The 13,435-nt window shown below is 55.7% G+C and overlaps 1 protein-coding gene across 1 annotated transcript; it reads right to left on the bottom strand.

Annotated features, from left to right (window-relative positions):
- Positions 1–1,530: 1,530 nt before the first annotated feature.
- Cimap1d (CIMAP1 family member D) lies at positions 1,531–6,143 on the bottom strand. Its single transcript, XM_070008068.1, has 4 exons — positions 6,017–6,143; positions 5,451–5,558; positions 3,426–3,539; positions 1,531–2,015 (listed from the first exon to the last, which is right to left on the bottom strand). Exons 1-4 carry the CDS (start codon positions 6,141–6,143, stop codon positions 1,531–1,533), a joined length of 834 nt encoding a protein of 277 aa, XP_069864169.1.
- Positions 6,144–13,435: the final 7,292 nt, after the last annotated feature.

The raw sequence follows: 13,435 nt of genomic DNA on the forward strand, positions 1-13,435 counted from the left end.
CCGGGGGGGCGTGGGGGGTGCAGCCTCCGGTCTCGGCGCCCCACCCAGGCCCAGCCAGGGCCGAGGAAACAAAGCCGGGGCCGGGCGCGGCGGCTGGAGGGAGGGACGGGGAGGAGCGGGAGCCAGATCGATAATCGGAGAAATGAGATCACGGCGGCGAGCTGGGAGAGGAGAGGGGGAAGGGCGCCCTACGCTTCGGCCGCGCAGCCAGCGGGGCCCAGCCACCGGCCAGGGCCCTGTGGCCGCGGCGTGGGGAAGGGGCAGCGGCCTGGCGCGGCCCGAGCCCGCCCGGGCTCCCCTCCCCTCCCCTCCGCTCCCCTCCCCCTTCCCCTCCAATTCCCTTCTCTTCTCTTCTCTTCTCTTCTCTTCTCTTCTCTTCTCTTCTCTTCTCTTCTCTTCTCTTCTCTTCTCTTCTCTTCTCTTCTCTTCTCTTCCTGTGTCAGTACTAGGGCTTGAACTCAGGGCCTGAGCTCTATCCCTTAGCGTTATGGCTCAAGGCTGACCCTCTACCGCTTGAGTCACAGCTCCACTTTCTAGTTTATTTTTGCTGGTTAACTGGAGGTCAGAGTCTCCCGGACTCTCCTGCCTGGACTGGCTTTGGAAGGAAACCCTCAGATCTCAGCCCCCTGAGTAGCTGGGATTACAGGCGTGAGCCCTTGATGTCAGGACCCTCCAGTCTCTCTGCACTCTGCTTCCTCTGGGTGAGCAGCACACCATGTGTCTTCTGAGATGCTATGCAGCCTGGAAGATCTTTATCAATATCCAGAATATGGTAAGCATTGTTGTGGGAAGGTACTAGAACACATCAGACTTGTATACATCCTTCAAAACCCAACTTGAACCCCCACACCTGGCTCCCAATCAAAGCCTGGGCTCTACCTCTGGCCTCCCCCTGCCCCCCAGCCCTCCTTGGGTCTCATCTGAACACCTCAGCAGCTGGAGAATGTGTGAGGGCAGTGTTCAGGTCGCCTTTCTGCGACACAGAGACAATGAAGTGCAGCCACGTGGTGACGCTGAGGGCACTGAGGAGAGATTTATTGGCAAGCAACTCTAGAAGGTGGAGGCCTGGGACCGGGACGGGCCTCGGGGAGGCGGCCTCCAGCCAAGTCTGGCAGCCACATCCCCGTGAGCAGCTAGGGCCCAGCCAACCAAAGTTTGTGACAGAAACTGGAGCTAAGCTGGGGACCCAGCGGGGCCGAACACTGAGTTCTAGGACACCAGCCTGCGTCTCTGGCTGGGGAAAAGAGACACTTCTTCCTGCCTGGCCCAGCCTGGCCTGGGGTGACCTGTGGGAAAGAAACTGGGGCTGTGGAAGGAGAATCCCTCATACCCCACACAGGGCCTCGGGTCGAGGCCCCCAGGGAAGATCAGGTGGCCAGGAAGGACCTCAGAGGGAAGGACCTCAGACAGCAGAGAGGGGGAGGAAGGAGGCTCCTCTGAGCCTCCTCTGTCCCCCACCCCACCCCCACCCCCTTACCCCTGTCCCAGGACCCCCAGGAGGGAGCTGGGAGGGCCTGTGCCCTGTGGCTGTCAGGGTGTCATGTCCCCAGCCAGCGTGGCGGCCCTCTTGGAGTGGCGGATGCCCATCGTATATGCGGGAGCCCTGGTCTTGTTCAGGGTGACCTGCTCGGGGCTGTGGGTGCCAGGCCCTGGGGTGTCCGCCAAGGGCCGTGGTGCCCGGGGCCGCCCCAGCATGGTGAAGGCCGGCCGGCGGCGCTGGTAGGTGTTGGGGTCCGGGCTGTCGTACTGGCCCGGGCCTGGCATCTCGGCCGGGTCCTGCGGGGGTCGCACTGGAGGGGTGCGGCCCCCCGCCGTGTAGCTGGGGCTGCTAGGCTTGATGAAGACCTGGGAGCCCCAGAGGGGCGGCATGGTGTAGGCATTGGGGGCGGGGGCCGTGGTGTCCAGGGGCTTGGGGCGCAGGCGGAAGCCCAGGGTGAAGGCTGGGGGGTTCCTCTGGCCGGCAGGAGGCACTTTCTCGGGGCTGTAGGCCCCGGGGCCTGGGGTCACCTCCAGCTCTGCGAGAATAGATGGAGAGTTGGCACAGGAGGGGGATCCTCGCCTGCTCCCCGCACCCGCTTCCTCCCGACAGTGACTTCTCACCCCTCCAGCAGGCCCTGAGTGTAGCATCATGTGGGACCCATGGGGAGCAGGGCCTCCCAGCAGCTGAGAGACTCTGCAGCACCCAGCGGGCATGGCGGGGGGCAGACCGGGGAGTGCTGGGGGCAGGGAAAGCAGACTTAGGAAGGCAGAGTGTGTGGGCAGCTAAGGGGGGGAGAAGATAGGGAGGTAGAGGGTGAAGGGGGGTGGATGGGCGGTAGATGGGTAGATAGAGTAGGTAAGTAGATGATGGATGATGGGTGGGTGGGTGGGTGGGTGGATGAGTGGGCGAGTGATAGGTGGGTGGATGGAAGATGAAGTGGTGGATGGAGGGTAAGTGGGGGTGTGGATGGATGGATGGATGGAAGCATGGACTATGGATGGCTAGGTGGGTAGATGGATGGGTGGATGGTAGAGGGGTGCGTGGGTGAATGGGAGGGTGGACGGATGGGTACAGGGATGGATGGATAGATGGATGGGTGAGTGGATGGGTAGATGGATGAGTAGTTGGATGGATGGATGGATGGATGTTCAGTGGATAGACAGGTGGATGGATGGATAAATAGGTGGATGGAGGGACAGATGGGTGGATGTAATGATGGATGAATGTTGAATGGATAGATGGGTGTGTGGATGGATGGATCGATGGGTGGATGCATAGTTGGGTGGATGAAAGGATGGATGGAGGGATAAATTGGTGGATGGATGGATGGGTAGATGGATGGATGATGGATGGATGGGTAGATGGATGGGTGGGTGATAGGTAGATGGATGGGTGGATGATGGGTAGATGGATGATGGATGGGTAGATGGATGGACAGGTGGATGAACAGCTAGACAATGGGTAGACAGATAGGTGGTGAGTGGAGTATGGGTGGACAGGCAGGGATTATGGGTTGGCGGTGGGGAACCAGCAGGGGGGCTGGTTCTCTGTGGGAGGGTAGGGGGACACATGGAGGCTGAGCAGATGGTGGGTAGATGGAGGGGTGCGGGGGGGGGGGACAATCAGATGCTGATGGTGGGGGACGGATGGGACAGTGAGTGGATGTGTGGGACATGGGGGGTGCAGGGTCAGGAATGGCTGGGTCAGTGGGGGTGAGTACGTAGCCACAGGCCAGCAGATGCAGAGGTGGGGTGGGGGGAGGATGGGTGTCTGTCCCTGGGGGCGGGACCAGCCTCTGCCCTCCAGCTCTCACATGGCTGCAGTCATGGGGGTCCAGCCACTTTGCCCGTCAGATGCTCCCAGAGCTCTGTGGCCCCTCCTCTGAGCCCCTGGACTTTTGGGGAGGGAGGAGGGACCCCCCATGAGATGTGGAGTACATACTCACCCCGCGATTTGCCGCGGCCCTGTATGGAGTAGGCGGGAGGACAGATGCGGCCAAACCGGGTGACTTTGGGGTCCAAGAAGTAAACCGGCCCCGGACTGGTGTCCTGGAGAGGCACTGGGAAGACGAGACCAGCGTCCCTCCAGATGATTCCGTACCCAGGCCAGGCCTGAGGTCCCAGGAGAGCTTGACTAGTGTCCCCCCACCCCCACCCCCACCGCGGGAGCTGCCACTACAGAGGTGCTCAGTGGAAAATGGGGGAGACAGCCTGGACTCCCCTACGGGGCTACGTGCAGGGTGGTAAGAATGACGCACAGGCTGAGTGTGGTGACTCAGACCTGAAATCCCAGCGACTCAGGAGACAGAACTCCGGAGACTTGCCATTCAAAGCCAACTCAGGGCAAAAAGAGAGAGCCAGGCATCAGTGGCTCACGCCTGTCATCCTAGCTACTCAGGAGGCTGAGATCCGAGGATCGCGGTTCCAAACTAGCCTGAGCAGGAAACTCCGGGAGACTCTTATCTCCAATAAACCACCAGAAAACAGGAAGTGGCGCTGTGGCTCAAGTGGTGGAGCACTCATCTTTGAGCTGAAGAGCTCAGGGTCAGCGCCCAGGCCCAGAGTTCAAGCCCCACAACCGACAAAAACAAAGTTAAGAGACATACACACACACACACACACCATCTCCATCAACAAACCAGGTATAGTAGCACACCTCTGTCACCCCAGCTACCCAGGAGGCATAGGGGATGCCTGGTCCAAAACCAGCCCTAGGCAAAAAAATGAAACTTCAGGGGGAAAACAAACAAACAGTGGGAGCAAAAAACAGCTGGGGGCATGGCTTAAGTGGTAGAGCACCTGCCTAGCAAGCCTGAGGCCCTGAGTTCAGACCAAAGAAAGAAAGAATAGAAAAGATCAGGGTGATGGGACCCCAGAAGCACACACAGCTTCTCTCTTTAGCCCCAGGGGGGCGTCTCCCAAGGACTGGGGGTGCCTGGGGTCGCCCCTCCTCAGCACATCCCCTTGAGGTAGGCCACAAGCATGCAGAGCGGCCTCTGTCCTGCATTTTCCCCGTCAGTCCGGAAGGCCAGGGAGCCCCTGGCGTTCCCCCATGTTTCAGGAGTCACTGTGGCTCTGGGATCTCTCTGGGAAGATAACCATGGCTCCTGTCCCAGCCTGTCCTCCTGTCCCTCCCACCCTCCGCAGCAGCACTCGATGCCCCAGCCTCACCTCTGAGGCTCCTACCCAACTCCTACTCATCCTACACAGCCCAGATCCCCACGCTACCCCCAGGCCTTCAGCAATAGATTTCCTTTCCCCCTTGTGCCCAAGTTTTGTCCCTCATCCAGGAGGTGTCCGGAGACCAGGATTTGAACCCAGTTCCCTTCATCTTGCCAATGTCTCTAAGGGATGAATTCCTACTGCTAACCTTGTAACAACAAAGTTGTCACATTGCTAACATTGTACAGAGATGGAAACTGAGGCACGGAGCAGTGAAGCAACTTCCCCCAAAGCCAAGCAGGAAAGGGTCACAAAACACAGGTCTTAGCTAGGGTATACCCTTTCTCCTGTCATTCTCCTTTTTTGAGTCTTGGTACTAGGCCTTGAACTCAGGGCCTGAGCACTGTCCTAACGTCTTTTTTCTTTTTTAACTCAAGGCTGGCACTCTACCACTTGATCCACAGCTCCATTTCCAGCTTTTTGGTGGGTAATTGGAGATAAGAGTCTCACAGGCTTTCCTGCCTGGGCTGGCTTCAAACCCTGATCCTCAGGTCTCAGCTTCCTCAGTAGCTGGGATTACAGGCGTGAGCCAGTGGGCCCGGCTTGGCATTCTCCTTATCAGGAAGCAAACAGGACCAGAGAACACAGCAAGTGTGAGGTGTGCCCAGCCCTGCCTTCCTGCCTCATCCCCCTCCCCAGGGAGCCTGTATGTGAGGACTGGGAGGCCCCCACAGGCTCCAGGACCACCTGAAAACTAGGACACCCCTCACCCCCTTGCCCCCCCCCCCCCCCGCCGCCGGCAGCCTTACCTTCACTGGGCCTACGAGCGAGCGAGTAAGCAGGACTGGCTGTCTTGGTGCAGTCATGGTTGATGTAGCCCACGGTGGATGGAAGGACATACAAGCCAGGCCCAGAGCCTAGGACCCAGAACCCAGGTCAAGGCTGGGAACCCCAAGACCAGGACAAGCCAGGGGCAGGAGGGGGGCCACCGAGGTATGACTCCATCTCCAATCACACAGTGGGACAGGACTGGAGACCATACAGAGCATTTCAGGATGAGGAAGAGGCTGTGCAAAGGCCCTGGGGCAGGGGTGAGAACTGAGCCTAGACCTTGACAGGTGGGGCTGGGAGGCGGGGAGGGTTGTCAGGGAATTGAGGCCAGAGGCAGAGAGAGAGAGAGAGAAAGTATCCCAAGTGGGGAAACTGAGGCCAGGCAGCAGAGACTCTGGCCCAGGTGAAGAGCCAGGCTCCTGTCTCCTGCCCAGCTCCAGATCATTGCAGGGACCCCCCAACAGGGCACAATAATGGTTCTCCTCCATCTATCTCTCTAGTCCCACTCTCCCCCCCCCCCCAGCCAGGCCAGGCCAGCACCCACCGTTCTCCAGTGTGGCCATTCCACAGGTCTTCCTCAGACCAGTCTCTGGGATGTGGCCCTCAGCCACGCGCCGGGCCAGGGGCACCGTGGCCCGACGCGTGGCAGGGTCGCAGCTGAGGGTCCCCATGGAGAGACCCTGGAGCCGGCTCCTCTGTCTGCCGCTCTGGCACCTCAGGCCGGGCACTGCCCTCAATCGGTGCTTGGCAGAGGTCTGGCCCTCACCACACCCTTGCATCAACCATACAGACAGCTCCTTGTCCCCCGGCCACAGAGCGCGGGGCCCCGGGGCCCGGGCCAGGCTGCTCGGCCGGACGCTGGCCTGGAAGTGGAGCTGAGATCGAGTGTCACCAGGCCCGGCTGCGTGGTCCAGGAAGGAATCCGGTGTCGGCAGAGCAGGTCCCCAGGGAGCCAGCCAAGCTGGGTGGCCAAGGCCAAGCCAGGCCCCAGGGAGCCCGCTATAAACAAGACACCCACAGCGGCCGCAGGGAAGGCACAGCGTGCTCACAGCTCGGTCCCCAAGCCTCTTCCCTTTCATTCCTTCCTTCCTTCCTTCAGGCTTCTAAGCAGCTACCGTGTGCCAGGCTCTGATGGAGGCCACGGGACAGGACAGGTGCAGACAGGTAAAGGACTGGCATCCCAGGAAGAGGAGACACCAAAGCCAGGCACCAGTGGCTCACGCCTGTCATCCTACCTACTCAGGAGGCTGAGATCTGAGGATCGAGGTTCAAAGCCAGCCCGGGCAGGAAAGTCCGTGAGACTCTTTATCTCCAATAAACCACTTCATTAACCACTTTTACCTCCAATTAACCACTTAAGTGGAGTTGTGGTTCAAGTGGTAGAGTGCTAGCATTGAGGGAAAAAAAAACCAAAAAACGAAACTCAAAGACAGTGCCCAAGACCTGAGTGTAAGCCCACAGAATGGGACAAATAAATAAATATATCAGGAGGAGTGTGGACCAGTATTGTTAGTGTAAGGAAATCAACTGCCTACCCCCCCAACACACACACACACACACACACACACACACACACACACACACACACACACACATTCCTGCTTCCTTTTAGAATGGAATAGGCTTTTGTTTTTGTTTTTTAATTGTATGTGTCAGTCCTGGGGTTTGAACTCAAGGGTGCTATCCCTAAGCATTTTTTTGGGGGGGGGTCTGGTCATGGGGCCTGAACTCTGGGCCTGGGCGCTGTCCCTCAGCTCTTCAGCTCAAGGCTAGCGCTCTACCACTTGAGCCACAACGCCACTTCCGGCTTTTTTCTTTTTGCTTCTATGGTGCTGAGGAATCAAACCCAGGGCCTCAGGCATGCAAGGCAAGCGCTCTACCACTGAGCCACCTTCCCAGCCCCGCATTTTTTTTTTGCTCGAGACTGGTGCTTTACCATTTGAACCACAGCTCTACTTCTGGGGTGTTTTTTTTTTTGTTCTTGGTAGTTAATTAGAGATTAGAGTCTCACCAATGTTCCCACCTGGGCTGGCTCCGGACAGTGATCCTCCTGTCTCAGCCACCTGAGTAGCTGGGATTATAGGTGTGAGCCACGCACAGTGTCCAGCCCTAACACAGATGTTAGGTCACATTTGCCAGCTCAGCCCTCTGGCGATATTAAGATTCTCCAAGCTCTCAAGTGTATGCAGACCCTGCACATCCCTGTCCCCATCCCCCCGTACCCCCTCTGCTCCCTGTCAGCTCTGGGCATGACCTCTGCCTCAGCTTCCACCCCTGCACCTAGGGGGGACTCTGTCAGCCCTGGCAACTCACCCCCCAGTTGCCAACCTTCCTGCTGAGCCCACTGAGTCTTCTCAATTCATCTTTTATCTTTTAGGTGGTGCTGGGGTTTGAACTCAGGACCTTGATCTTGCTAGACAGGCTTCTAGCCATTCTTTGCCTTATTTTTGTTTCAAATAGAGTCTCATGTTTATGCCCCACATACCCAGACCCACGAGCCTCTCCTTTACCCTTCCTGTGTCACAGGCATGACAGGTGTGTACCACCATACCCAACCTTGTATCGATTCAGAAAGGGGTCTTGAGACTTTTCATTATCTAGGCTGGCCTAGAACCTCAATTCTCCAGATCCCAGCTTCCTGAGAGTTGCTAGGATTGCAGGCATGAGCCCTCAGAGCCATCCGTACACCCTTTCCAGCCTGTGTGGCTGAAGCACAGGGAGAAGAGGGAGGAGGAGGAGGGAGGGCTGTGGGGAGGACTTGGAGGGAGCCAGGGAAGATGATGGTCCTAGCAAGGGACCCAATAGGCTGTGCTCACAGGTGCCCTCTGGTGGTGTCTAGCAGAACAGACCCTCAGCAGTGTCCTGAGACCAGGACCAACTACATGTAGGTCCCACTGCAAGTAATGGAAAAAGATGATGCCAAGGAAAGGGGCAGAGGAGGAGGAGGAAGAGGAGGTGGTGGTTTTGTTGTGCTAGTCCTGAGGCTTGAACTCAGAGCCTAGGTAGGCATTGTCCCTGATTTTTTTTTCTTGTTATTGGTTATGGGACTTGAACTTGGGGCCTGGGTACTGTCTCTGAGTACTTTCACTCAAGGCTAGCACTTTCAAACTTAAGCCACAGCACCACTTCCAGCTTTCTGATGGTTCATTGGAGATAAGAGTCTCATGGACTTTCCTGCCTGAGCTGGCTTTGAACCATGATCCTCAGATCTCAGCCTCCTGAGTAGCTAGGATGACAGGAGTAAGCCACCAGCATCCGGCCAATGATAGTATTTCTTATGTACTTTATGTGTGCAAACCGTATGTTTCTTGCTTTAAGACATTGAAAGTTTGGCAAAGTTGTCGGAAGTCGGTGTCTCACGCCTGTAGGCTGAGATCAGAGGATCAAAGTTTGAGGCAAAAAAGCGTGGAGACTGTCTTCAGTTAACCAGCAAAAAGAGGGGCTGGGGGCATGGCTCAAGTGGTACAGCACAACCCATGAGCGAGTCAGCCAAAAGAAAATGCAAAGCCCTGAGATCAAGTTCCAACACAGGCAAATGAATAAAATAATAAGAGGTTTGCCAAACCTGCTTGTGCCCCAGGATTTGTTTCTGTCTTGGTGCCCTCTGCTGGGAGAGTGTATTTGTTCTTGTGGTTGATGTAACCAATCACCGACTGGCTTAAAACAACATAGGTTTAGCTGGGCATCCATGGCTCATGCCTGTAATATTATAACATGTGAACACACAAAGCATAGACACATGTGTATGCACACACTGATGCACATGTAATGTACACAGGAACCACACATGGGTGTGCAGAACACAGGCACCCACAGATGCAGGAGCTGCAGAGCAGGACCCCTGCATTCTGACATTTAGACTCGGCCTGCTCAGCAGGTGTGTCTGTTCTGGACACCATGTCCAGAACAGACGTGTGTATACAGCAGTGTTGCCGAGCCCAGTTCCCTGTCTGTCTGTATTCAGGTGTCTGAACTCAGGGCCTTATGTTCATTTGCTGGTTTGGCTGGTGCTCTACCACTTGAGCCATACCTCCAGCCTGGCTTTTTTGCTAGTTCGTTTGGAAATGGAATCACACAGACTTTTCTACTCAGGCTGACTTCAAACCACAGCCTCCTGAGTAGCTAGGATTACAGAGGGTGTGTGTGTGTGTGCGTGCGCGCGCGCGTGTGTATGCGCGTGCATGCGCACATATACACACATGCGTGGGTCACTTGTACAAAGTTTGATGTCCCATGTAGGCAATGTAGGCAAATTTTTTGGCTTTTTTTGTTTTAGTTTGTTTTTCAGATCAAGTCTCGCACTTTTGCCCAAGGTCATGCCTTGGATCTTTTTCACCTCCAGAGTAGCTGGGACTCCAGGTCACCATGCCCTGCTCCATCTTTTTAAAAAATAATCCATCTGGTGGGTCATAAGCAAAGATGCCAGCACACTGAGGAGGTGTATCCCAGGGGACTGGGTTTCTTGGGTGACCTGTTGTTCCCTGTGTCCCTGGCACGTGGTGGCTGTGAGACTGGTAGAGGCCACGGCTTTGTGGGTGACGCCTCCTGCACCCTGTGCCAGGGCACACTGTGTCACAGCTATCTCCCTGGAGACCAGGCCCTTTGTGCTCTATCCGTACCGGGCGCTCTGACTCAGACTCACGCGGCTCTGTGGCTGCCTGCCCTTTTTGTCCCCTGGGGACTCGAACAAGGGACACTTGTCCTTCCCCTGAGGACACGGAGAACTTGCCGGGCTCCCAGTTCTCTCCTCTCTCCAGAAAGGGCTGTTGTCCCTGCAGGTCAGTGAGGACCAGCGCAAGGCTGGCTCATGATCTTCTGGGAGTCTAAACTCAAGCCCAGGAGCCCCCATCCACAGGAAGGGGCTGTGTGCAGGGAGCGAGAGAAGAATGCCAGCAGGCTCTCCTCTGTGTGTGTGTGTGTGTGTGTGTGTGTGTGTGTGTGTGTGTGTGTGTGTGTGTGTGTGTGTGTGTGCCAGCCATAGGTCTTGAACTCAGGGCCTGGGGGCTGTCCTTGAGTGTTTTTGCTAAAGGCTAGCACTCTGTCCCTTGAGCCACAGAGCCACTTCTGTTTTTTTAGCAGTTAACCGGAGGTAAGAGTCTCACAGGAACTTTTCTGCCTGGGCTGGCTTCAAACCAAGATCCTCAGATCTCAGCCTCCTGAATAGCTGGGATTACAGGCATGAGCTACTGGCCAGAGATTCTTATCTCCAATAAACCACCTAAAAAAGGGAAGTGGTGTTATGGTTTGAGTGGTAGAGCGCTAGCCTTGAGCAAAAGTGCTCAGGGACAGCGCCTAGGCCCTCAGTTCAAGCCCAACAAAGGACAAAGAGAAAAGAAAACCCGAGTGCTGGTGGCTGTCATCCTAGCTATTCAGGAGGCTGAGATCTGAGGATCATGGTTCAAAGCCAGTCCAAGCAGGAAAGTCCGTGAGACTCTTATCTCCAACAAACCACTAGAAAACCGGAAGTGGTGCTGTGGCTCAAGCGATAGAGCACTGTCTTGAGCTGAAGAGCACAGGGACAGCACCCAGGCCCAGAGTTCAAGCCCATGACCGAAAAAAAAGAAAAGAAAAGAGTTGGGCTGGGAAGGTGGCTCAGTGGTAGAGCACTTGCCTTGCATGCATGAGGCCCTGAGTTCGATTCCTCAGCACCACATAAGCAAAAAGAAAAAAGCTGGAAGTGGCACTGTGGCTCAAGTGGTAGAGCACTCACCTTGAGCTGAATTGCTGAGGGACAGCGCCCAGGCCCAGAGTTCAAGCCCCACGACCAGAAAAAAAGAAAAAAAAGCTGAAGCCACTGGCTGGCTGGCTCCTGCAGGTCTTTGCTCTCTCCATCTGCCTGCCCAGTTTCACCCCCATTTCTGCTCTGTGTGTTCACACCATAGGGATGGACACACACTTGGCTCCAGATCAGGACTTTGTGTTGATGCTTAGCAGCACACTCCTGCCTGTTTATCATGCTTTGGCTTGGTTCTGGGTGTCCTAAGAGCTCGTGTCCCCAGCATGGCTCCCTGGTAGGTACTATTGGGAGGTGGTAGGAACTTTACAGTGGGGACTAGTAGGAGGGTCATTGGTCACTGACGTCATGACCTCAAAGGGACCTGGGGGAACCTCCCTATTCCTCATTCATTTTCTCTTTCTCTCTCTCCTCCCCCCTTCTCTCTTTCTCGCTCTCTCTCTCTCTTTATCTGGCCCCTCCATGGCCAGGAAAGTTACACAGCACAATGTATAACTTCACCCACAGGCCCCCCAAACAACAACCCCAACAAATCACAGTCTGGAACTTCCAAACTGTGAGGCAAAATAAATTGATCATCTCATTTTTTTTAATTTATTGTTATTCTAAAGGTTATAGTTATGTAAGTCTGGGAATGAGTATATTTCTTTAGTCTTTCCCTCTACCCCCCAGTCCAGGGGCTTGAACTCAGGGCCTGAGCCCTGTCCCTGAGCTTCTTTTGCTCATGGCTAGCACTCTACCACTTGAGTCACAGCGCCATTTCCGGCTTTTCCTGAGTAGTATATTAGAGATAATAGTCTCACAGAGTTTCCTGCCCAGGCTGGCTTCAAACTGCGATCCTTGGGGCTCAGCCTCCTGAGTAGCCAGGATTACAGGCATGAGCCACTGGTGCCCAGCCTGATGAGTACCTTTCTTTTTGGACAATGTCACCCCCTTTCTCACAATCTCCCAGTTTTTCCCTCCTGTCCACACCCACAAGCTGTATAGCTCATTTAAAATGTAGTGTCTTATTGAGTATCATATTTCTTTAAATGTGTGTATTTGTGTATGTGTGTGTGCCAGTCCAGTTCTAGGGCCTGAACTCAGGGTCTGAGCTTTTTTGGGGGGCTCAACACTAGTGCTCTACCTCTAGAACATCAGCTCCACTTCCAATTTTTTTTGGAGCTTAATTCCTGCCCAAGCTGGCTTTGAACTGCAATCCTCAGATTTCAGCCTCCTGAGTAGCTATGATTACAGGCACAGAAGTAAGACTTAAGTTCCATCAAAACAAACTCCTTGGGGCTTATGTCCATGCACCTCTTACTCTGCTTGTGTCCCTGATGCCTTTAACAATGTTTGTTATATAGTAGACACTTAGTAAATGTGTGCTGAACAGGACCCTGCCCTCCAGGTCTTTATACCAGTCCTCACAAACACCCTCCAAACCTTAAAGCATTCAATTTCCCCAACACCATCAATAAAGCAGGCCAGTTCCTCTTCCTCTTCTTTATTGCCATCCTGGCAATAAAGTCCTGGTTCTTAGCAACCTCATCATCATAAGCCCAGTCCCTAGCAACAGGGATCCCACTTCCTAGCAACAGGACGCAGACACAAGCAACTGAAGCCCATATCCCTAGCAACAGGGTCCCAGACTTAACCAACCTGGTCCCAGCCCTTAGGAACAGAGAGGCTGGCCCCTAGCAACAGGATCCCAGCCTTGACAACCTTGGTCTCAGCTCTAGCAACAAGGCCTGCAGCCTTGGCAACGCGATCTCAGACCCAAGCAATAGGATCCTAGCCCTACGGCCCCAGCACCACGAAGCCCGCTCCCTCCCAACGCTGCAGGGCTCTGGTGCATTTGGCAAAATGCCTGCAGGCCGGAACAACACACCCGAGGAGAGGCCAGGGGTGACTAGATCTCCCCAGGAGCGAACCAGGGGTGACAGCCCCACCGCCCACTGCAGACACCTCCTTCCTGCGGGCCAGTGCGGTGGACTGAGCCCAAGTCAGGCAAGGAGGCGCGAGGATGGCCGGGAGCTGTGGGCGTGGCCCAGGCTTAGAGGGGCTGGGGCTGAAGTGGGGGCGGGGTCCTAGAGCAAAGGGGCGAGGCTTGGGGAATGATGGACAGGATCCTGGAGGAATAGGCGGGGCGGACACGGAGGGGCGGGGACACTGGGACTGGAGGCGGGGCGGGACCTCTGGTGTAGGCGGGGCCTTTGTGCGGGCAGGGCAGAGCGTGAGTTGGGCGGG

The sequence above is a fragment of the Dipodomys merriami genome, unplaced genomic scaffold (assembly GCF_024711535.1).
Source record: "Dipodomys merriami isolate MVZ:Mamm:240054 unplaced genomic scaffold, mDipMer1.0.p SCAF_70, whole genome shotgun sequence".
Lineage (NCBI taxonomy): Eukaryota > Metazoa > Chordata > Mammalia > Rodentia > Heteromyidae > Dipodomys > Dipodomys merriami.